Genomic DNA, 25,768 nt, shown 5'->3' with positions numbered 1-25,768 from the left:
CTGTGTGTGTGTGTGTGTGTGTGTTTTTGTTTCACCTATCTTATACCTTGAGGAGTTTAAACTGTAAACACAGACCACACACAAGGTGGAACTCCGGAAAAGGGAGTGGTCCCGGGAAGCCTGAGGGGTCAGCAATGGTCCTGGGGACCTAGGGCAGCTGGGACACAGGGCCCATTTCCATGAAGGGGTGAAAGACAGCTTGGGCCTAGGAAATGCGCCCGTGGCCAAAAGACAGTGCTGCAACCTATTGAGATTAAGAGACCCTTAAGAGCACCAGGGTCTAGTGTATTAGGTCCCAACACAAGATCCTGGTGAGTATTCAGCAGAGGAAGTTTTACCAGGGCCATTTGTGATCCTGGTGATTTTGGAGTTCTGCTGCTATACTGGAGAGCTGGGTACAGAGTTAATCAGAATATCACAAAGCTGTTTCAAAGTGCATTCTATATTTTGGACATAACTTTTAGAAAATACAACAAAAATGTTATTTACCAGGTATTTACAGATACCGTTCTGGAGGATGTCAAAACACTGACTTCGTGAAGGTATAGTGGACAAGCTGTGACATACCACCTGTTTAAATGAAAGGAAACAAACAGTTATATTTATGAATTTAACACGTGACAGGCAAATATGGTATTTATTGTACATACATCTGTGTGTACACATATGAATACATGGGCATATGTGGACACACAATAGCTATCCCTCTTAAAGTGCTGATCCTTTTTCAAAATTTTAAAAGTAACCTTTAGTGTTACAAAAGAAACTGCCTGGGTCAGAAAATCACCAAATACAAATAAAACAGCAGAAAGAGACATTTGGGGATGCAAGAAATACGTTATTAATGGACAGCTGACTGGAATAGGAGTCAGGAGACCCGGATTCTAATTCTCACCTCTGCCAACCATCTGTTGTATGACTTCGGGCAAGTCACTTTACCTCTCTGTGCTTGTCTCCCATCCCATACTTTGTCTGTCTTGTCTATTTAGATTGTAAACTCTTTGGAGGGACCACTGTTGTACTTATTTAGATTAAACAAATGGGCGAAAAGTGTTAACATAACCCAGTCACTGTCCATCATTAATCAGTGTCAAACAAGGTTCGCGTTTTGGTATGCAGAGAGCTCAGCCTGCTTAGTACCATGGCAAACACATTATTAAAAATCCTTTTAACCTTTTATTAAAGATTAAAAAAAGAAGAAAAACAGTTAAAGCTTTTGAAATGTGAAGTACTGAATAAGGCTTTCATTTTAACATCCCTTATTCTCTTTCCCTTTAGCTGGAGAGTTTTTAGAAGGAAAACCCCCCTTCTTTGACAGGCAGTATCGAAGATTGTAATAATTGTCCTTCTGGGAAAAAGAAGTTAGCCAAGATGGGCTGGAGCCATTGCTACTGCTGCTGAAGTCCAATCCTGATTCATCCCAGGTGGTGTCTGGGATTCAGCTGGAGCCGTAGAGGTGGCAATATCATTTAGGTCCCTCATTCTAGTCCAGTCTTGTCAGGACATCTCTCAGGATCAGGATGAAGGCCTGCGGTCCCAGGACATGACGAGGGTGGCCGTCATGATGGTGAAGCTTGCTCCAGTAGCCAATTTTTCTCCCAATTTCTCTTTAATGACCCATAAAAGGGAATGGTGGATGAAATAGCCCACCCCCTCATTATTTTGTCCAGCAATACAGCCTAGATTCCAACACACCAATTTTGATTCACGGATTTCTGGTTCCACACTTTTCTTTTTACCAAGCAACCATGATCTTAAAACAGTCCTTGAGTTGTATCAGCAGAACTTTCTGTTTGGACAAATTCAGTCTATCTCCACTTCACATCTTCCCCCACAAACATTTGTTTTTATAGGTTATTGTGCCATCTTACCTTTCACATACTTTTTACAGTTGAGCTCACAATAAAGGTGAATATGTAGGCCCCACTTATCATAACACCACCCCTTTTTACAGTCCCTAGCACAATGGGGTCCAAATCTCAACTGGGATTTTAGGCGGCCCTGTAATATAAACAAACTACTTTTTGCTAACTATAACATGCTACATTAATGGGGAAGTGAAATGACTTCTCGATCTGTCCTTTAAAAAACCGGATATCAGATAGCAAGATCAAAACCTCAAGCAAGGTATGACTAGCTGTCCCCAAATTGTACAAATATCAACTAACAAAGCAGGGGAGATTCTTCTGGTCACACCCCCTTCTCCAGCTTGCTGCCAAATGATTCATTCCAAAACTGTGAAAATCTCTTTGAATAGAATTAGTAATAATAATGTCCAAGCCAACCACTAAATTATGTACAACAGGATAACTAACCCAATAATCTGTCGATATAGAAGTTAAATTATCCCTTTGCTAAGAGGGAGGGTAGAATTGTGGAAGACACTGGTAGCAGAAAGGAAGTTATTGGGCAAAAAAATTCTCATTCTGCAGCCCCATGTCTCCCGTGATTTTGATATGTACAGGAAGTAGCAAGCAACAAACAGAAGACGACAGGGATAAAGAAATAGAATGAGATGAAGTCTCCCCCCACATAAAAATTAACTACCAAAATGGCAAGCTATTTCTGGATCACTACGTGCAGCACCTTCCCTGCTGAAGGATTCCTCTGAAGAGGACAGAAAGTCCAACTCATAGTGTCTAATGAAGGAACTAATAGAGGACCATGTTGTTGCTCTGCAGATCCCTGCAGAGGACATGCAGGCTCTTTCCGCCTATGACGTTGTCAAAGACCCAGTGCGGTGTACTTTGATTCCATGCCTCTACAATGCATAATATGATTAATCTGGCTAAAGACAGTTTGGATATCCAGAGCCATTGACTCTTTGGGGTAAGGATATGAACATGATGCCCAATCTTCTTGTTGATGTGGTAGGCTGGATGGCAATCTTTAGTACTCTATGAACATTCAGATTATGTCACATCATTTCTGTAGGATGCCATGTCTCTGGATAGAACAATGGGAGGATGATCTCCTGCAAGGCATGGAAAGTTGAGTTCTTCTTTAGCAAGAAAGATTCTGAAGTCCTTAACACTATCTTGCCATCATGGAACACAGAACAAGGTTCCTGCATGGATAAAACTGCCACTCCAACACTCATCCAGCAGACGTGACAGCAATCAAGAAACAGGTTTTTATGGGTAGGTAGAATGGTGTGACCAACGTAAATGGTTCAGGTGGATTGTTAGGGATTTTAGCACCAGAACTAGATCCATTTCAGAAAGACTGGTCTGACCACAAGTCTAGCCAGTTTGACTGCTTTGGGAAATCTCAGTATTCCTCTGCCAAGGAACCCAAGGACCCTGCGTATAAAGTGCAACTTATGGCCAATCCCTAATGTGCTACAGATCTGGGCTAGAGTCCTTTGACCACACCGTCCTGAAGAAAGTCCAGAATATCTGGAATTCCAAGGTCCTTGGGGATCGTTTCCTTGACACTACAAGCTAAACCTTGTCCAGAAGACAGAGTAGGCTTTTACTCTCCTTCAGACAGACTTCAAAACTAGAATCCCAATCATTCATGAAGATAGTCAGACCACGATTAGTGCTTCCCGCTCAATAGCCTTGTGGTCAGATATATACAGTCTGGGTCTAGATGGAAGATATGATCTTGGTGAAGATGTCTGGCCTCACATATAGATTCAATGGAGGTTCTAATGCCAAGTCTACCACAGGCCAATGGTCAAGGGTTTCTTTGGCCAGTGTGGAGATCTTTGCTTTCTCTCTCCTTATCTTCTGGATCTAAGAGGAGAGAATAAGAACATAAGAACGGCTATACTGGGTCAGACCAATGGTCCATCCAGACCAGTATCCTATCCTCAAACAGCGGCTAATGCCAGGTGCTTCAGAGGGAATGAACAGAACAGGTAATCATCAAGTAATATATCCCCTGTCACCGATTCCCAGCTTCTGGCAAACAAGGTAAGGGACACTAGAGTACGATTTTGCATCCCTGCTCACCTGGGCTAATAGCCATTGATGGACCTATTCTCCATGAATGTATCTAGTTCTTTTTTGAACCCTATTATAGTCTTGGCTTTCACAACATCCTCTGGCAAAGTTCCACAGATTGACTGTGCGTTGTGTGAAGATATACTTCTCTTTGTTCGTTTTAAATCTGCTGCCTATTAATTTCATTTGGTGACCCCTAATTCTTGTGTTATGAAAAGGAATAAACACTTCCTTATTTACTTTCTCCACAGCAGTCATGATTTTATAGACCTCAATCATATCCTCCCTTAGTCGTCTCTTTTCCAAGCTGAAAAGTCACAGTTTTACTAATCTCTCCTCAGATAGAAGCTGTTCCATACCCCTAATCATTTTGGTTACCCTTTTCTGTACCTTTGCCCCATCTCAAAAAAGATATATTAGAATTGGAAACCAGATCTGCACACAGTATTAAGACGTAGGCATACCATGGATTTATATGGATTTATATAGAGGCAATACAATATTTTCTGTCTTATTATCTATCCCTTTCCTAATGATTCCCAACATTCTGTTCACTTTTTTGACTGCCGCTGCACACTGAGTGGATGTTTTCAGAGAGCTATCCACAATGACTCCAAGATTTCTTTCTTGAGTGGTAACAGCTAATTTAGACCCCATCGTTTTATATGTATAGTTGGGAGTACGTTTTCCAATGTGCATTACTTTGCATTTATCAACACTGAATTTCATCTACCATTTTGTTACCCAGTTTTGTGAGATCCCTTTGTAACTCTTCACAGTCTGCTTTGGACTTAACTATCTTGAGTATGTTTGTGTCATCAGCAAATTTTACCACCTCACTGTTTTACCCCCTTTTCCAGCTCATTTATGAATATGTTAAATATGACTGGTCCCAGTACAGACCCCTGGGCAACATCACTATTTACTCTCTCCATTCTGAATACTGAACATTTATTCCTACACTTTGTTTCCTACCTTTTAACCAGTTACTGATCCATGCGAGGAATCTCCTTCTTATCCCATGACAGCTTACTTTGCGTAAGAGCCTTTGGTGAGGGATCTTGTCAAAGATTTTCTGAAAATATATGTACACTATATCCACTGAATCCCCCGTCACATGCTTGTTGACTCCCTCAAAAAATTCTAGTAGATTGCTGAGGCACGATTTCCCTTTTCAAAAACCAGGTTGACTCTTCTCCAATAAATTGTGTTCATCTATGTGTCTGATAATTCTGTTCTTTACTATAGTTTCAATCAATTTGCCTGGTACTGAAGTTAGGCTTGCCAGTCTGTAATTGCCAGGATCACCTCTGGAGCAACACATTAACTATCCTCCAGTCATCTGGCACAGAAGCTGATTTAAAGGATAGGTTACATACCACAGTTAGTAGTTCTGCAATTTCACATTTGGGTGAATATCATCTGGCCCTGGTGACTTATTACTGTTTAGTTTATCAATTTGTTCCAAAACCTCCTCTAATGACACCTCAATCTGGGACAGTTCCTCAGAATTGTCACCTAAAAAGAATGGCTCAGGTTTGGGAATCTCCCTTACATCCTCAGCCATGAAGACAAATGCAAAAAATTCATTTAGTTTCTCCGCAATGGCCTTATCTCCTTTAAGTGCTCCTTCAGCATCTCGATTGTCCAGTGGCCCCACTGGTTATTTAGCAGGCTTCCTACTTCTGATGTACTCAATTTTTTTTGCTCTTACTTATTGAGTCTTTGGCTAGCCATCCTTCAAATTCTTGTTTGGCTTTCCTAATTATATTTTACACTTCATTTGCCAGAGGAGGAGACATGGCTAGCAGAGACTGCACTACAGCTTTGAACTGCCCCCAGAAACTGCAGAAAAGAGGGGAATAGCCCATATGTACCAGAATTGTGGGAGATACTGGGCTGCAGAAATTATCTCAACTTATTGCTAAGCAACTCTGATCCCATCAGATCTTGCAAGTTGAACAGTATCAGAGTAGGTAAGGTCAGTACTTGGATGAAAGAAATTCAAGGAACACGTAAGTGTTTCAGCAAGCAGTGCTGATACAATAGGAAACATTTTTCCCACGGTATCAAAAATAAACCAACGCCCTATTATGCTGCTGGGGCTGCATACTACTCGAAGCATTGTCTTTTGGAGAACACAATGCTGAGGTCTATCACTTCTGATTAGGTATAATTCCATGGCATTTTCAAAACTATACAAGCTGTTAATCATGGTATCCTGGCCCAATTCTCATGTGATTTTTCCAGATATTTCAACCTAAGTTGCCCCCACAGCATCAAACAGATATTGTATTCATCTTCATTTCCAATCCTGTAATGTGGTTGTGTACTATTAAACTATTATTACACTTAATCCCAGATATGGTTGCATTTCAGTGGTAGGTAAAGTGGTTGTAATGTATGCAGTTTGTATGTCAATGAAAAATTGGTGAAGTGCTTTGGGATCTTTCAAGATGAAAGGTACATTATAAATTCATATACTAGCCCAGGAGAGAGACTGGAGTATAACCAATTGAACCTACTGATTATCTTGTAACAGAAACAAAGTCCTATCTAGAACACAAACCGATATTTCAAAACACTACAAGCACCTACGGTCAATAGAGGGCACCACTTAAGACAGAAAAGACTGTAAGCAGTAACATACCACTATCATTTAAATGATACTATTGAGGTTCTTCCTGACCTCCCCACTAAGTACCCCCATACATCATGACCCTCAATTTCTTGTTTCCTTGTTACTACATGCAGAGGTATCAAGATGACCCCAAAATCAGAGCTCAGATTAACCAAATAAAACATACATACATGATGGACCTATTAATTAAAAACATTAATCTCACTGAATCAAAGACACCTAGTTACTTCTTGCCCCAAAAACTACTTCGTGGAACCTGCTATAGTTATAGTGAGTTCAGAGCAGGCTCACACAATTACCATTCTGCCATCACTATCCACTGAAAAGCCAACAGGCGTAAGAGAGATTTGACCTGCTCCTTATGTTGGCCCATAAAAGTTCTCAACCTGATCCTCAAGATCTTCCTCCCTAAGGTGTTTGTTTTAGCCAAACAAAAACGAACAAGATGCATAATGGGCCCATGTCTCTAAGGTTTGTGACCCAGTGTCTGTTCATAGTTTTAAATAGCCACCCCCTATGTCAAACAAAAACATAAATAATCCAAAATACCAAAAGCCAAATTCCAAGCTTTCTCTGTTGAAGTTCCTACTTGGAAGCACCCTGGCTGATCACTCAGCTTCCTCTCCAGCTACACCCATGCAAGGTCAACAGCTAAGCTTGGAAGGATTTTTATTGGTAAATGTCAGTAAATGTCGATTTCACCACACCCCCCCCCCACAATGAAAAATATTTATATCAATAAAAACTGAAAATTACAGATAGGCAAAGAAAGAAAAATTACTGCTTGAGCACTCATGTTTCATTTCAAGATATTTACCTTGTAGATTTTGACATGTGATTTTGACAATTGTGTTTTAATGGTTATAAAGCTTTAACTTTTTGAATTTCATCATCTACTGTCATTAAATAATTGTCTGACCTCCCCTATTGTCTGCTCTTATACATTCCCCCATTTTTTAAAAATAGAAAAAATGCTTAAAAATAAACAATATTACTAAAAAATTTAAAGTTGAATTCTGCCAAGCCTATCAACATATTATTAAAGACCTAACTGGCAAGCTAACAAGGCCCACTGCCAAACAAACCCCACTTCTTAAACCCAGCAGATCCTGGATGAACCACTTGGTGAAAATAAAGATCTGAGCTTCTCTCCTAGCACCAGCTTAGAGACAGGGTGTTGTCAGTCCAGAAAGGTATTTTCATTGAACCCCAAATTGACAGAATACCTCCCACCATAAATTTAGTTCTTCCCAGCCAACGATGGAAGAACCCAGAGCTGCAAGTTAACAGCAACATAGTGCTGAATAGTAGGGTGTTTAATTACCAGTGCTATGTTGTTCTCTAGAAGTTATTTTTTCCAATTCTCTTTGAATCCTCCTTACGACTTCAACCAAAACAAACATTCTGTGTGTCCAATTCTATTTTCATATTTCTAAAGCAATAATGGAAATTATTTTCATTAATATAAATTAAATCTTGTTTGAAATGTCTGTCCAATAATAAATGTCTGTTATAAAAGTGAAACTCAAATTTGGTTAGACATGGAAATGAACAGCAAAGAAAACTTAATTATCACTTCAAAATTAGTATATTTTCTTACAATTTATTTTCCTTAGGCAAGGGTTTGCATAGTGTTTAATTTCCATGCTAGAACGTCACAGCAGAATCATTATTTTACATTTAATTAGCATTTATCACATTTTAGCACACTCATAACAAATTGCCCTTGGACCAAAGCCAGAGCAATTTTGTTTCAGAATATTATAGAAGTGAATGGACACAGAAAAAAGTCTGTACATTTTAAACTGGTATAAAAATTAAGCTTCAAGAAAAGCATTTTGTTGTGAGTTAACTTTTTATTTTGATCAAATGGCCACCTGAATAAATTAAGCCTAAGCTATACAGAAGGATGATTTTACATATTGGAAATAACCATAAGCACAATGGAGGATACACAAAGCATTCAGTGGCATATTTTCAAACCAATGCTCAACATTCTAGCAGCTTGACTACCTCTTATGTTAACCAGAGCCACATCATTAAAATATCACATTCTGAAAACTCACTATTGCTGCTGCAGGCTGGTGAATCCCTCCATCCCCCATTGTGGACTGTCTTCCACTTCTAGTCTGCTACTACCAGAGAGCAAGGAAGCCAAATAATGGGAAGTGGGAAAAAAAGAAGAGCAGGAAAGGTAGCCCCAAGAACAGTCCCTGCAGGCTGGAGGTCAGAACCACAGGAGAAACCTTTCCAGCAGAAGACAGAGAGAGGTAGCGGGCTGGACCCCAGAACTGAGGGCAGAAATTCAGGATGATCCTGACAATCTCGAGACTGTTAGCTAGTGAACACTGATATTCTGTATTCCAGAATGCTGGCCATGTACAATTCGATTATCCCTCCTTTGCCCTTCAGACCTTGAATGAAGGGGCAAATTGTATGCCCATCTGCTCTGGCTGATTAAGTGCACTTTTCTACCTCCAAGCAGTTGCATGCATTACTTCGCAGCCTGAATTCCCCCTACTCCAATGTGAAAAACCTGTCATAACTGCAGTCCGAACCAGGGAGACTGCTGGCAGATCTTATCATCCTGTGTACAGTACTTCATGTGCGAGAAGCTGAACCTCCAAAGACAAAAGATAGGGTAAGAGAGAGAGAGAGAACTCAGACTGAAATGAGCTCAGTCTCATTCTGAGCCCTTCTGGCTAGAAGGGACACAATGAAAAGATGATCTGGGAGGAGAGTTTTATCTTTTTGTAGTTATTTATTTATTTAGCAGCTAAAAAATTACTAAGTACTGGCCATAATGCAACAGGTTCCTGACTCAAAAAGCATACAACCTAAGGGTTCTGTCCCGCAAACACTTATGCCTGTGACCAATTTTATTCTTGTGAGTTAGTCCCACTGACTTCAAAATGATTACCTATATAAGTAAAGTTACTCAAATGCAACTTAGTAGGATCAGGCTCTAAATACGCAATACACACACAGAGGGGAGGAGATAAAGGTATGAAGAAGCACACTTTTTTTTTTTTTTAAAGTTTTACATTATTAACATTTTATTATTTTTATTGAATATACCATGTATTTTTGTTCAGCATTTCCCCAGTTTTTAACCACTGATATAAGTGAAAGACTTAAAATTAGGAAAGGGTTCATAATACAAATTACTATTTTATTAATTTCCTATTATTTCAAACCCTCCCCTGTTTTCTTCTTATCCCTTCCTTTCTTTCAGTCCATTCGCAGGCCCTACAACCCAAACATTTCCTCCCCCCCATTTACAAGTGACCCATCAGACCTTTGACATGAAACCCACTTGAACTGTGGCAGCTCATCATTATTCCAGTCCCCTTTCGCTCTTCAGAACATCCAACATCCAGAACATCCCTCACCTTTTCTTTTACTCCACTTCCACCCCTCAAAGGAAATTATGTACCAGTAACTCCTTTCTGGAAGTCAGCATATTATTTCAATCTTAATTATACCGCAGAGTTTTTCTCTTCAGAGAAATAAAGATATGCACATCTTTCTCCCACCCCGACAAACATATGTGAGCATGCAGAGACTACACAAATATGAAGAAAAAGCAGTGGACCAAATTCTTCACTGTCCACTAAATGGAGTCACACCAGAAGAGAATTTAGCTCAATGTATTCTTTATACAAATAAAAACTAAAGTTGAATGTGGGATAGAATAAGGGAAGGAGAGAAATTATTTTATTATAAAACAGAATAAGAAATACAAAGACTTCAGGAACTAAACCAATAATTATTTTCAATTTATGGTAACATCCTTTTCAAATATTGGTAACTAAATGGGACAGGCTATAGTGCTCTTAATTCCCAAGATACTATGTGGGGTGACTGTGTTGCAAGCAGAATTCTATCCAGTATCACGTTTCTGCAGAGTGAAGAAAATGAGAAATTTTCAGGTGATGGGGCAGGCAATGAAGCTTGCCTTCTAAAGCTAAGCCAGCATCCCCCGGAGCACCATACCTTACCAGACAATGTACTCTCCTGTCAGGTGCTGCTTCCTCTCTCTGAAGTAAACAGATTTGACAGGGCAATATTAACAGTGGTCTGAGTTGTTGGAGAAGCTGCTTACAACAAGAGATCTTTATTGTTATGGCTTGGCTAAGCTCACAGAGCATGATATGAAAAACATTCCGGATTCAATTCCTCCAGAAAAAGCATCCACAGAGCAGAGTTTAAAAAACCAACAAAAACAAACCAACAAAAAACCCCACACCTACACAGAAAGAGGGCACAGGATAAATGCAGTCTGCAGGAGCAGATTATTCAGAATGGGAATAAGAAGAAAAAATGGTGGGGCTGAAATTACAGTCCAATATATTAGAAAAGAAGAACAGCAATGTGATTTAGTTACAAATTACTGAAAAAAATACATGCACAGTGTGACACACATTTACACACTACATTGTAATGTACATCTAAGGATTTAGAGTAATTCTAAAACATTGTTAAGGTTCAACTTATACTAAAAATTAGAACTAAATAACCAACCATGGGCTAGGGGACAAATGTAGAAAGGTTTCCTGGCCTAACTGTATGACACATAAGGCTATTTAGAATATCTTTATTTTTTTTAGCGATGAATTATTTTTTCTAAAGCTACTTATACCCAGAAAGCATGGCTAAACTTACTCTCTCTCTTGTGGCTGATGTGCCACCTGGAAGAAGGTGAAATCACACCCCAAATGACAGCACTGTTCTAGTTCTTTTTTTCAGAGCTCTCTCTATTAACAAAATTCAAAACCAAAACAACCCAAAACAGTCTCAGTGTCTCATGTTAGCCTTTCACTCACGGGGTTTATGGTCATTAAAGCTCTTCTTTCCCGGGCTCCCCAGCCCTACATAGCCAAGGCTTCCCCCAACTAGTTCCAGCTCCCTGAAGCTGTCTCTCTTTCAAGTCTTACACATGACGATGTAAACAGCCCCAATTCCTCACAGATCTTCTTCTGACCCTGGGTCTCTCCTTCTGCCCTCTTTCCTAATAGGCAGGAAAAGACACTCAATTTCCTAGATTCCTGAATTCATAGTACATGATAGGAGCACAAATGTGACTAAGGCTCCCAATTTCAAAGGATCATAACAGAAGCCCTGGGACACATGAATAAGCCCCAAAGCCCTGTTACAGTTTTTCGTAGGAAAAAAGAAGAAGAAATCAGCATTTATATTTTCTTACAAAAAGGGAACAGTAGAATCAAGATAAAATATTTAATTCACTACATTTTTGAATGAGTGTTTTGTGTACGTTGAGGCTCCTCCTCTTCCTTATTTCTTTGGCTTTCATAGCCACAGCAAATTTTTTTTAAGGTAAAAGTGTTTATTTTATTTGTAAGCTTAAATTTTGGATATTCTACATAAAAATGAAAGGTTTATGTTAAGTTGTTTCTTAAAGAGATTAAAATAAAAATACATTTTTATTTCTAATTCAAAACAGCTGACATGCATCAGCAACATTTTCAATTCATGTTTCATCACATTGCTTAACTAAGAGTTCATAGTAAGTTTTAAAAAACTATACTTACAAGGCTATATGGCAGGAACATAAGCAAACTCTGTTGTGGTATCACTCAGCGGTCACTGGTCAGTCAAGGGCCATTGCTCTATCATCCTTGCTTTATCACCTCTTCTAGACAGTATGTGATTCTTCAATGCCCTCACTATTTTGGGTCTCATTCAGTGAGCAGTCCAACTACAGTTTCTATAGCCCTTTTTATGGTAATATGATCAATTTTGCTTTTTTTTGCTCCCTCAATAAGTTTAGTCACATCAGTGTTCAGTTTCTGAACAGCTACCACTTATTACTTTTTAAAGTTTGTCAACTTCAACTCCTGGATCCTTTTCTTGATCAATGTTTTCCACCTTGTGACCATTTAAGGACTAGGCTGTTTCCATCTTTTAAAAGGTGATCTCATCACTACACTTTTTTGTATTACATGCAAAAGTACCTTATGCAATAAGTGTCTCCATTTTCTTCCATGACTTCTGGATTCAGTCTATTCACATTTTTGACACTGGATGGGTTCCCCAAAGTTATGTCCTCTAAATTTACACTCTTTTTTGCCTACTCCTTCCCACAGGTCATTAAATGTACTGTATAGGACAGGCGTGTCCAAACAGCGGCTCACAAGCCACATGCAGCTCTTTTACACTTAAAGTGCAACTCGCTGAGCCCCCCCATGCCCTGCACATTCTCCGCCTACCAGACTGGAGGGAGTTCGAGGATTCAGCCTCACGAGGGGGCACACTGCGGCTTGGGGCTTCAGCCCCGTGCGGGGGGGGAGGTGGGGCACCACCCTGTGGGGCAGGCTGTGTGTGTTTCATGGCTCTCCAACTTCTGAAGATTATTGTACACGGCTCAGAGGGTCAGTAAGTTTGGCCATGCCTGGTATAGGACAAACAAGACTGCTACTCTGGAATCCAGACTTTAAGAAGAATTAAAAAGTGGTAAATTGCATTTTTTCTAAAATTTTCAGAGGCCACACAGTCAGACATTAAATTCATAGCAACAAAAATTATCACATGCACATTGTTTCATTTGTTAAACTGCTCATTTCTGTTATTACTATTTCATTTGACACTGACAGGTCAATTCACTTACAGAGTAGTGGAACAGTATTACTGACATGCACATGACCATATGACCAGTTAAAATGAATGAAAACGGAAGTTCTTCTTGCTTTAAGCTGCAACAGTTTATTCAGGAATCTCATCAGTTTTAGTCACAGCGGTACAATCTTAAATAATTGGCTCTAATAAGTGGCAGTGGTCATTGCAAGTGTTAGCTGCTCAATAAAATGGGTGAAGATTCCTGCATTTATATTTAATCTCTCATGACCAAGTATGAAGATTAATATTAACATTTACACAAAATGGCATCTTTTTAAAAAAACACTGGTTTTCTTGTATGTTGTTCCTTAAATTAGTAAGTAAATTGTTAAAACTTATTTGGCTTTGTACTTCTAGCATCCTAGGAGTATTTAATAATCCTTCTATGCAGAAACGTTAAAAAAATTAGGGGACCAAAACAATTCCCAAAATGTGTTTTGTTATAAACCATTTAGAAGAGCTACCTTTTGGAAAGTACATCTATCCAATCTTCCACTTATTATTCATGACCACATGCAACCAAAGCTAATGGTTACAAGATAATGCAGTCTAGTTCACTACCCAACCCCCAAATTATCTTTTTTTCTTTAGACAAGTGAGCCTTATTTAGATGTGATCGGTTTCTCCTGCTAAATCTCAGGTATGTATATATTTAAACACTAGCTTCTCTTTTTCATCTTAGTTTTAATGAATAGCTGTATCTCTGATTGCACCAATGAATGCCCAGCACTGTAAGCTAGTAGCAGAAAGGCCAGATCTCCTTATACTGTATGTCCAAACAGGTCAGGAGGATAAAAAGTGTCTGTCTGGGAGCATGTGTGATTCCATGGGCAAATTAACGATAGGTAAGGGAAGTGTCATCTGATGCATAAAAAAGTACAGAATCATAATTTCAAATGTGTCACCCTCTCTGTCACAGCAGTGGGGACTTACTGATCCCCTTAACAGCTCCAGGTTCCCCAGTTGGTGGAAATGTTGATAATACAATGTTGTCGGAAATGGGTCAAATTGGGTATCATTCGAAAGCCCTTTCTCCCATCAACACAATGATACCAAACATGACAAACCTAGAACAATTATGTACTTATTTGAGAAAATGTTTACATATCAATTTTTTAAATTATACTTTAATACAGGCATGTCAAACATGCAGCCATCACAAAGCTAAATTATGGCCCTCAATTGACAGTACTGTGTTATCAATTAATGCTCATAACTAAGGCCCTACCAAATTCACGGCCATGAAAAAAGTGTCACAGACCGTGAAATCTGGTCTTTTGTGTGCTTTTACCCGATACTATACAGATTTCACAGGGGAGACCAGCGTTTCTCAAACTGGGGGTCCTGACCCAAAAGGGAGTTGCAGAGGGGGTCACAAGGTTATTTTAGAGGGGTTGTGATATTGCCACCCTTGCTTCTGTGCTGCATTCAGAGCTGAGTGCTTGGAGAACGGCAGCTGTTGGCCAGATGCCCCGCTCTGAAGGCAGCCCCCCGCCAGCAGCAGCAGCATGGAAGAAAGGGTAACAATACCATGGCATCCTTACTTCTGTGCGGCTGCTGGCACTGGCTCTGCCTTTATAGTTGGCCTCCCTGCCAGCAGCTACCACTCTCCCGCTGCCCAGCTCTGAAGGCAGCGCCGCCACTAGCAGCAGCGCAGAAATAAAGGTAGCAATACCGCAAATCCCCCTACAATAACCTTGCGACCCCCCCCCCCCACACACACACACACACACACACACACACACTCACACTCAACTCCTTTTTGGGTCAGGACCCCTACAATTACACCACCATGAAATTTCAGATTTATATATGTGAAGTCATGAAATTTACAATTTTAAAAATCCTATGACCGTGAAATTGGTAGAGCCCTACTCATAACATAACTGATTAATTTTTTTAATGTTTCAGATTACTTTAAATGGAAGGAGTGCTTCAAGTTGATAGGCCATCACTGGCAAAAAAATAAGTGGTTCAGTGTTATTGATTATCAGCTTTGTGTATTATGCCAAAAGAGTTGTAATAAGGCACTAGTTAAGATATCAGCATCCAGCCAGAAATTACTGGAATCCATCTGCAAATAGTATGTACATATTTACGTAACATACATTACATAATTAATTACAATCCCAAATAATGTATTGCAAAATCCCTGTTTTCACTTTGGTCTTGATCATTTTTAGACATCAATGGAGAGAAGAAGAGTACTGACTAGTAGCTGCATCTTTGGAGAACACCACCGCGGAGGACTTGGTTAAACACAATGCTCGGTGGCACATTATATGCTATAAGAAGTGCACCCATAACCTGAATTTAGCATTGGAGAGGAAGTACATCTAGCATCAGGAAAAAGTTGAAGATACTCGGACAAAGTGCCAGCTGTGAGTGAGACTTGCCCTATACTAGGTCCCATGGCATATGATTTGAGAAGAACCCCTGCTTCTTCTGCAGTATGGCAGAAATGTGGAGGCATCCATTAAGCACAGATTCAGCATGTGAGACAGGTAAGGAACCGTATGAAGCAGTCACTCTTAGATGTCAGTTGAATAGATACTTTGGCTCACGACTTGTACAAAGCCTACAAAACTTAAAGAATTATCCAAAGCTCCGTCAATTTATTGGCTCCAATGAAAAAGAACACACTAAAGCTGTGCTCAAATGCAAAGAAGAAAGTCAGAGTGATGGTGGAAGGGACTATTACTGAGCCAACCACAGGCGGGTTATTGTTGGCTCATCTCCTGCTTGTGTCCAGATCTCAGTGTGATGTTGGTCTACGTGAGACTCTGGGAAAGTACAAGTTCTCCATGGTACCATGATCGATGTTCAAATGCAATGAAACAATGCATACATGCAAGGCAAAAAGAACACAGATGCACATCTTGCACGGTCTTCCTAAGCCAGAACCTCTGATGAATTGACCAGCAGAGGCCTTTTAGCATAGCAATCATAGATAGTAAAGTTGAGGTACAAGCTCTCAGAAAACCAGAAACTATTAACACTTGCCAAGGGTCAGCTGAACATTTCATTAGGAGGCTACAGAGAAAATAGCAGACCTATGACCAAGTCCGCCTTGTGTCCGATACATACACAGAAGAATCAATTGAAAATATTACCAGAAAGAAGAGATTCCGTGCTATTGCACCTGTCCAATTAATAACCATTGACTCCACATATATCTCCAGTGTCACAATGAAGAAGCTAGTGTCTCATATTCACACGAAGGACAAGTTAACTGCATGCCCTGCAGCAAAAATATTCCAGCATGCAAAGGATTCCTCAAAGAATTTAGTTGTCACATGGCGTAATGAATGCCACCTCACTCTGTTCAGTGGAATTTCTTCATAGTTCCTATGATGAGGCTGACACTGAAATTATCTTGCATGTCAGCAATGCCATAGAGAAAGGTGCTACTAAACAAGACTTATTGTACAAGACACAGATGTTCTAGCTCTCTCTGTAAGATGCAACCGCAAGATTCTGTTTTTGTGCTTGCTGCTGTGGAACAATCATTGAACATCCCTCAGGATGTGTTCCTATCACTCAGACCATTAAAAGCCACCACATTGCCAGGTTTCCATGCCTTTTCAGGATGTGACATTACCCAGAAAGCTGGCTAGAAAGACCAAATTATCTTACTGGAAGGTATTTGATTCAGCCTCCAAAGGCTGTCTCCTCGCTCTGAAGATGCTCAGAATGGATGACACAGTCACTAAAGGAGTTCATAAATGCACTGGAGGCGTTCACAAGCTGAGTTGACCATTTGAAGAGCAACATTATAACATCTGCAGAGCTACGTTGATATCTGTGTTCTTGATAGCACGTATAAATGCACCCCTTGTAGGTAGCAGTTTTTCTGTCTGTCGGCCTGCTTCTAGGAAAACAAATTATCAGGCAATGGAATGGGGATGATCAAGCACATCCAGAACTACACCTTCCCCTATCAGGCATGGATGGGTCTTGGAGGATGTACTGATCATACCAGTTATACGTGAAATACCATATGCTCCCAAATCAATCCTTCAGCTAAACAAATGTTCACGTGCGAAGACAAGATGCTCACCACCCTGAAAATATTCGGCCAGCAGCCTGCCTTGTATGGAGATGACAGTGACGATGAATTTGATGAATATATGTTTTCAGTCGTACATAGCCCAATATATGTTTTCAGTAGTATACAGCATGATCTCCTGTGATGTATTTAAAGGAAGAGTTTATCTTGGTAATGAATGGTACTGGAGCACACAGAATGATCTTGTCCCTATGGATGGAATAAGACGACTTGTGCCAATAGCAGAGATATTTCAGAGACTTCTTGACAATGTTACTACAGCCGGATCAGAGGCCATCCAATGGAAGAATTGAGAGATCCCAAGTAGGAAAGAAAGGTCAAACAGCTGGTTCACATCTACATGCTGTTCTGAGGAACTCTGATAGCTTCGTGGTGACCTACCATCTTAGTTAGGGCTTGTGGCTCAATACTCAGACTCACGTAATTCTGTGCCAGGAGTGGACCCAGTGATAGGAAATCCTGCCTGCTGGAAAGATGGAGCAGAGACCTCTGTGACAGTTCCACTAGGTACACGTACCAAGAACTTCTTTGTCAATTTCAGCCATAGGATAAAATAAGTCACTTCCTCCTCTTTCATCTTTGGAAGTAGTGGAAGTGAGGAAGGAAGAACACAGAAAAGCTGACAGCCATCTGCAATACAGAGTATCTATTTTCCTATGATCACTGGTCTACTTCCTTCTGATGCTCCAGGCTGAGACTTTACCCCTGGAACAAAAAAAGTTATTCTCTGATACCTCTGTGGTATATAATCTATCTTAGGCTTTGCTGTGGTAGAGAGTGAATCCTCTCTATTTATCCATGTCAGCCACCACCTTATTAATCTTCTTTCCAGCAAGATTTCCCCAATGAATCTGAGACACAGAGGATTTGTTTAGATTATCTGCTGTCTGCTATACTTGGTTTCCTGCCATTGAATTTTCTGCCAAACACATAGAATGCATGAATCTATCCACTACAGACTCATTAACCAGAGAGATTTTCTTTTGCTTTGACTTCAGCTCATCATGGTTCTGTCAGCTGCAGCTTTATAGCTCACTGAATCAAGACATCATGGATCTAGTGAAACATGATTGTTAGTGAGCTATGAGGACTGAAGATGAAGTTTTGAACGCTCATTTGAGGGTAACTCAATTTTTCTATCTGCAGGGTCTTTGGGGAAGTCCAATACCACAGTAAAAACCACACCAAAACTATCGTACTAAGCTTGGGGAGCATAAAGAGGGAATATTTAGGATCCAAGACCATATAAAATATTTCATGGCTTTCCAATTCAAATATTTTCCCTTATCAGGATTCTCTTATTCTCCCTTGATGGAGGAGTGAAAATTCAGCCCTGGTTTTGGAGGGAAGGTATTTTCCCTTGGCTTTAGCCTGCTTCTCCTTTGTATCTGGCTGGACCCCAATGGAGAATACTACATTTCTTCCCAAGCTCTCAAACATGTCTGTAGGGAAAAACTTCTCATTTCTCCAGCTAACAGTTATAACCCAAAATACAGAGTTCCCCTTCCTTGGGGAAGATAACAGAAGAAGATGAGACTCTGGAATGTCTTTTCACTCTTCTTTGGTTTTTATGGTATTTGTGGATTTTTGTGCCTGTCTGGGAATAATTTACGCTTCCTAGACAGTGCTCACTTTCAGAGTTTAGCCCTTGTGGGGGACCTCAAGTCTCTGTCTGACATGCAATTAGAGAGGAAATGCAGATGGGCACTCCTGAGCCCAAATATTCTTTCTGAGAGGAGTAAGTCAGAGAAGATACTCAACTTCTTGCTAAGGGACCATTATCCATTTGAGAACCTGAAAAAGAACTTGGAGCTTTCCATCAAGAGGTGTATGAGACCAAGGAACCTTGGAGAATTTCAGACTTCTCTCAAATACGATAGTCCTCCTTGCTGAGTCCCAGGCCTTGAGGAAGGCTGAACTACCCTAGCTGAGTTGTCTCGACTAGCATGAGAGATACAAAGGCCAGATTTTATATCGACAATAAACTATTATTTCTAGTCTAGTAAATTTTTTGTATGTGTAAATAATGTGCATACTTAAACAGACTTCTATATAAATACACATGTACAGACAGATCTAGACTATCAGTGTTCTACCACAGTAAATATGGTCACCAGTAAGACTATGAATTACACTGTAGGTTTAATTATGCTGTAGGTCTGATTACAGCAAACAGAACAGTCTAAAATATGTCTCCTTTCTTTAAAAAAAAAAATTACTTGAAAGACTACATAAACAATATTAAATTCCTAATTACAGCAGTTGTCCAAGAAGCATTTCTCTTGTCATAGCACTCCAACCTCATTGTTCAGTGGGTGGATCAAAACTGCAGTGTCCATGTCACTAAGGTTTGTTAAATACTTTCAGTCTCTGTTTGCATTTCATCAAACAAATTCAGTTATATTTTTATCATACAAAGAAGTTATGTTATGTGGTAGCCATGTAATAAAAGACAGATAAATCACACCACACAGTTCACTAGTTTAAAATAAAATTTGGTGACCGCAGATCTTTCTAGAACCAGCAATAAAGCCAAGTTTCAAATTTGTATGGTCCTATAGACAGGCACTGAATTCACAGTGTCACAGGAAGGCTACTCATTTCAGTAAACTGAGTGAATAAGCATAAGAAATTATATCCAAGTACTCTCAATATCAGCTTAATATGACTCAACTTTAATAAGGGTGCTATTTAATTAACAGTGAAATGTGCTCCCAAAAAATCTCTCAAAATTAGCGTTCTACAATAATTTCTTCTCTTTTGACAGTCAACACTTACACAATCATTTGTGTTTAAGAATTTTCCACCAAAGCTGTACTCCCTCTTCTGAAAAGTAATATTTTACACACTTTATTACTGCATGCTTCCTTTTTAAGCAGCTTTACCAAAATACTGCCTGAGAGCTACAGAATGGTCTTGCCGTTTAACAGCAATAATATTCTGAGCTTTTTTTAACTCATGAAAGGACTTTAGACATCAAGGGATAAGGAAAAGGGACAGAGAGTTCTGAGTTTGTTGGCTGTCACTTAGAATTAGTGTTGATGTATTACCTCTGTCACAGCCCAGTGGTGTAAAAATTGGTCCAGATCAGTCAGGTAGAGATGGACAGATGAAAACTGTGTCTGGCTAATGTGAGGTTTTCCTCTAATGCTCTGAAGGCTAGTCAACTCCTCTTTAGAGAATCCTAGAGACAGTGGAGGAATGAAATCGTTAGGATCACAAAGCAAATCAAGCGCTGTTCTACTTTATTAGCACTATTGAAAAAAACTCCTTTATTTGTGCCCACAGAACGTTTGTTGTTCCATAATTCTAATACGTCTCACTTGATATTTTGAAAGTAGTATATAAAAATATGAGTTCTGAGTTCAAAAAGGAAAATGTCCAAAAACAAAAAAGTAGTTCAAAAATGTAGGTTAAGGGGAAAAGCTAAGAAACATCCATTCAAAACTTTGAGTGTAATTCAGTTAAAAAAAAAGTCTGAGGGACACTTCTATTTTTCACAATGTACAGCTTTACAAAATATGAATATTATACTGTTTTGTGCCTGGACAAAATTTCCAGTCATAGAAACCATATTTCTCGTATATCAGGTTTGGAGACTCCTAGCAGCCACTGGCTGCTAGTACAGCAAAACTAAATATCACAGATCCCTACTTTAAATTTTAGAGGCAATTTCTGTATCTGGGTAAAACAAACTGCTTCAACTATTTATGCAGAGAAAGGAAAGAAAAGCCAGCAAATAAGTTTGTATGGAAACCAAAATATCAGTCCTGAAAAATGAAAAAAAAAAAAAAACTGAGCAAGGATGAGTGCAACGGAGATTCCATTCGATGCTCATCATACTTTGTAACATGACCCATATATAAAATGTTTAAAATTGTAATATTTTAATCTGTGTCCTCCCCTCGCCTCAGCCTGAAAGCCCAATGTTCAGTTTTGTCTATCAGCCCTTATGTCCATATACAGCTGCTTGTCCATCACCAGTACTCGTTATATTTGTGAATTTACATTAAAGCTCACCAGAGAAGGAATTCAATTTCACTCTCTGTTTCTACTGTGTGTTTTACCAATTGTAAAGTACCTAGTACATTTACAGGACTACATAAATTCCCAGACAAAAATCTACATTAAAATTGTATTAAAGTTGTGGGTACATACAAATAATTAATGATAAAAGCACTACATTGATGATGTAATTATTGCAAAAACAAGCAACACATACCTAGGTAATTCAGAGTTTAAAATTAGCCTTAAGAAAATTCCAATCTCATTGAAGTATGTAAACATACAACTGAGGCAACCAAACACTGCTCTGTAATGATGTCACACTATCACCTGAACAATTATGATTCAAGAATTATAGTTTCTGTGGTCCCAGAAGAGAAGAAACTGGTTTTTAAAGATATTGATTCCATCTCCCCATATTTCCCGTCTCGTGGTGTCACTACAATTAAAACATTGCTATAATTGTTTTTACCCCTAAATTATTCAATATAAATACATTCAATATAAATTCCATCTTAATGTAGTTTATCTTTAAATTATTAAAAATTTCATACTATGTTAAATAAGAATCCTAAAGGCAATACTACCATGTAATATATCTAATGATTTGAAGATCTGTAGTATCAACCTCAAATCAATTTTATAAAATTTAACTAACTTTTAGGTTCAGATTCACTGGTATGTGCAGGCTGTACACTAGCCAGTTAAACTGGGCTTTAAAACTAGTTTGCTTCACCAGATCAGCTGGAGTATATTTGTAAATCTGGTAATTAATTTGCATGTGACTTATCCCCATCCCCTCAGCACACACAAAAAATGGTTACTGGCCTTTCCATAACCTTACCTTCCACTGGAGGTGTGCTCACGCCCAAAGCACAGTTGCCTGAAATTTCTCCCTCGGTGGTACCTGTCAGGTCAGTCTCTGGTGCCATGTGCTCATAGCACCAGTATAAAGGGTCCGGCTGACCCCGCAGACCCTCAGTTCCTTCCTTCTGGCCAACTCCAAAAGAGGGGTAGGAGGGTGGGTTGTGGAATGGACATGTCCAACACATCTCAAAGAACAACAGTTATGGAAAGGTTAGTAACCATTGTTTCTTCAAGTGCTTGCACATGCCCATTCCACTGTAGTTGACTCCCAAGCAGTAGCATAGGATGGTGAGATCGGAGTTCTCGACCGAAACTGGCATCATCCCTAGCCAGTTCAGTAATGGCATAATGAGTAGAAAATGTATGCAATGATGACCAAGTCACCACTCTGAAAATGTCCTGAATAGGGACATGAGCCAGCAATGCTGATGCTGGTGCTCTCGTGGAGTGGGCAGTCAGGTTAGCTGGTGGTGGAAAACCTACCTGCTGCTCATAACACATGCAAATGCATGATGTAATCCATGACGAAAGTCTCTGAGCAGAGTCCTTTCGGCAATCACTATGAGTTGGATGGATCTACGGAACGGTTTGATCCTCTCGATGTAGAATGCTAGGGCACATCTAATGTCCAGAGTATGGAGACGTTGCTCCTCCCTGCTCATGTGTGTTTTTAGCTAGAAAATTGGCAGAAAGATTGCCTGATTACTGTAAAACCACCTTTGGGAGGAAAGCAGAGTGAGCGTGAAGCTGCACTTATCCGTAAAGAAGATCATGTATTTGGGGGGGGGGGGGGGGAGGGGCGGGGTCGTCCGACATAAAGGCACGGACCTACAAGACCTTCCTGGCTAAAGTAATAGCCACCAGAAAGGCCACCTTCCAGAAAAGGTATGACAAGGGGCACATTGCCAGTGGCTCAAATGGGGGTGGGAGGGCTGTCTGTTTTGATAAGACCAGCTTTAGGTCCCTGTACGGGGTTGCACTCACCTGTCAGGAGCACCCCCTGGCTAAGTGCGTGTGCCTGTACTTTCTCACTACTTGTTTGTGTTGAGAGTTCGCTGATTCAGCCCGGCCAAGTCAGAGTGTGTGTGTGTGTGTGTGAGTGTGAGTGTGTGTGAGAGAAAGAGTGATAAAAGCAAAGCAAACCCCTTTCGAGGTACAAGTCCAACAGGGGCCTCTTATCCAGGGAGCTTTAGTAGTGCTTGCCTTGGTTTCTCAGAGTTTCCCTGCCAGGCCTTTCTGCCTGGAGAGATTTGGCGGTCTCTCACTCCAGTAGATCAGGATCTTCTCCCTCAGGCCTTTCTACAGGGAGAGCTATTCATTTTCCATGCTAGTTGCTCAAGATCTTCTCTCCCAGGCCTATCTACCTGGAGAGCTTTTATAATTTCTGCACCTTTTGGTCAGGGTTCCCTCCCAGGCCTCTCTTACCTGGAGAGATTTTCCAGTTCAGTGCCCTCTGTAACGTCTCTCTCAGTTTGTCCCTGCTCCGGAATAGAGCGATGCCCCAGGATTCCATCCCTGGAAGCAATGTCTTCGCCCTCTTCAGCTAGGCCACTAAAAGAGTTTAGTTCTCCCTTCTGGGGTGCCTCAATGTTTAGGCCACTTCTCCCAGTGACTAATGAGGGTTGGGGGGACCTGGGCCGGCCCACTACTCTGGGTCCCAGCCCAGGGACCCTGTAGATAGCAGCTGTCACTGTGTCCCTTTATCTAAATTGCACTAATGCTCTAATGCCCTGGGCCACTTCCCCGCGCCGTCTTCACCTTTACCTCAGGATCTTGTCTTGATGGAGTCCCTGCAACCAAGCTCAAGGCTCCTTCTTGTTCTCCATGGCTTCTGGCAACACTACATCCAAGGTCCGGCAGCTCCCTCAGCCAGCCACACACCATCCATGCTCCTCCAGCTCCAGAAAGGAACTGAACTTGGTCTGGCCCTGCAGCTCTTCTTATACTGACCTGCTGGGCCCCGGTGGGCTACTTCCCACATAGCCACTATAGGCAGCTTTGAGGACCTCTCTACTGCCCTCTTCTGGGGTGTGGCAGGGCCAAAAGGCTTCCATGAAGGGGCCTCAGAGCCTAGTCCACCCATCACAGTCCCATGAAGGGACTGGTTCCTGTATTTGTGAGTATAGTCTTCCTATGCCTTTGAGGAAACAAATGGCCATTTCATGAGAAAAAAAGGATCAATTATTCACCGGGTAGGGTGGAATGCTGAAATTGCTACAAGATGAACCTTAAATTGATGAAATCGCTAAACCTTGCTATTTCAGGTGTAAAAAATACTCAAGAACGGACTGCAGTGATGACTGTGGGAGTGAGACTCCTTGCTGGGATGCCCAAATGGAGAGGTATATAGCCCTGGTAAAGGGCTTCCTGCTACCTAATAGGACCCAGCAGACCTGTCTGAGCAAGCCAACTCTGCAATATTTATCCATGGAGCTTCCAGGCCATCAAGTGGATGGTGGTACTGAGGTTATAATGGAGCAGCTGACTGTGGTTCTGGGAGATCAGGTCTGGGAGGAGAGGGAGCATGAGAATGACCCATGCCCTGTCCTGCTTGATTTTCAGCACAACCTTGTGCACGAGCAGGATGGGGGGGAAGCGTAGAACAGGTGCACTGCCCACGGGAGCAAGAAGGCATCCATGAGCAAGCCTGGGGCTGTGGCCTCATAGGGAACAAAACTGGTGACACTTTCTGTTGTATCTGACCGCAAACAGTGTCTATTTGGAGAGTCGCCCGCCGGTGGAAAACGTCCCTGACAATAGCCAGGCGAGGGGACCACTGTAGTGATGGGAGAAACACCTGCTGAGGCAATCTGCCAGTTCATTTTGCACTCTCGGAAAGTGAGAAGCCTCAAGGTGGACTGACTGGGTTATGCAAAACTCTCACAAGTGAATTGCTTTCTGACACGGGGGGAAGAGCAAGCCCCTCCCTGCCTACTGAGGTAGAACATGGCTGCAGCATTACCCGTGAACACTTGCACGCTCCTGCCCATAATGTGAGGCAGGAATGCCTGACAGGTCAGACAAACTGCCTTGTACTCTCTGACATTGATGTGTAGCGAGAGCTCTTCTGGGGACCATAAGCTTTGGGTCCTGAGGGGCCCTGGGTGAGCTCCCAAGCCCAGCTCTGACATGTCTAAGATCACAGAAATCAAAGTTTGGGGCCAGGTGAAGGGAACGTCTGAGCAACCCGCCAGAGGGTCCAGGCACCAATTGAGGGAGGCTAGGACTGGGGAAGGCACTGTGAGCACAGAGTCTAGATGGTGGCGGTTCAGTGAGTAGACCAAGGCCAGTCAAGCCTGATGGAGCCTGAGGAATAGTCTTGCGTGCTGTACCACATACATGAATGAGGCCCTGTGACCTAGAAGTCTCAGACAAAAACGTAATGGGGTGGTCCTTGATGTGTGCTATTAGTGACATGATTGTGTGAAACGGCCTTCTGGGAGGAAGGCCTTGGCCTGGGTGGAGTCAAGCACAGCTCTGATAAACTCCATCCTCTGCACCGGAGTGAGAACAGACTTCTGCCTGTTTATTAGCAGGCCCAGGGCTTGTCAAGTCAACTGTATGAGGTGGATTCTGAACTCTACCTGAGCCTTGGACCAG

The 25,768-nt window shown here is 41.0% G+C and overlaps 1 protein-coding gene across 7 annotated transcripts in view; it reads right to left on the bottom strand.

Moving 5' to 3' along the window:
* TEX10 (testis expressed 10) overlaps positions 1–25,768 on the bottom strand; it is a 133,238-nt gene that overhangs the window by 33,897 nt on the left and 73,573 nt on the right. For 6 of the 7 annotated variants that reach the window (XM_073332519.1, XM_073332515.1, XM_073332514.1 and 3 more), the window contains 2 exons: positions 20,347–20,480; positions 490–570 (listed from right to left, as the gene is read on the bottom strand). In XM_073332519.1, coding sequence (XP_073188620.1) covers positions 490–570; positions 20,347–20,480 — 215 coding nt within the window. Of the gene's footprint in view, positions 1–487; positions 571–7,915; positions 8,024–20,346; positions 20,481–25,768 lie in introns of those variants that run through there. The other variant, XR_012157406.1, reaches the window with a different exon arrangement.

Source organism: Lepidochelys kempii, chromosome 2 (assembly GCF_965140265.1).
Source record: "Lepidochelys kempii isolate rLepKem1 chromosome 2, rLepKem1.hap2, whole genome shotgun sequence".
NCBI classification, from domain to species: Eukaryota; Metazoa; Chordata; order Testudines; family Cheloniidae; genus Lepidochelys; species Lepidochelys kempii.
Note: the sequence above shows the minus strand (reverse complement) of the source record. Positions and strands in the feature narration are given on the sequence as shown.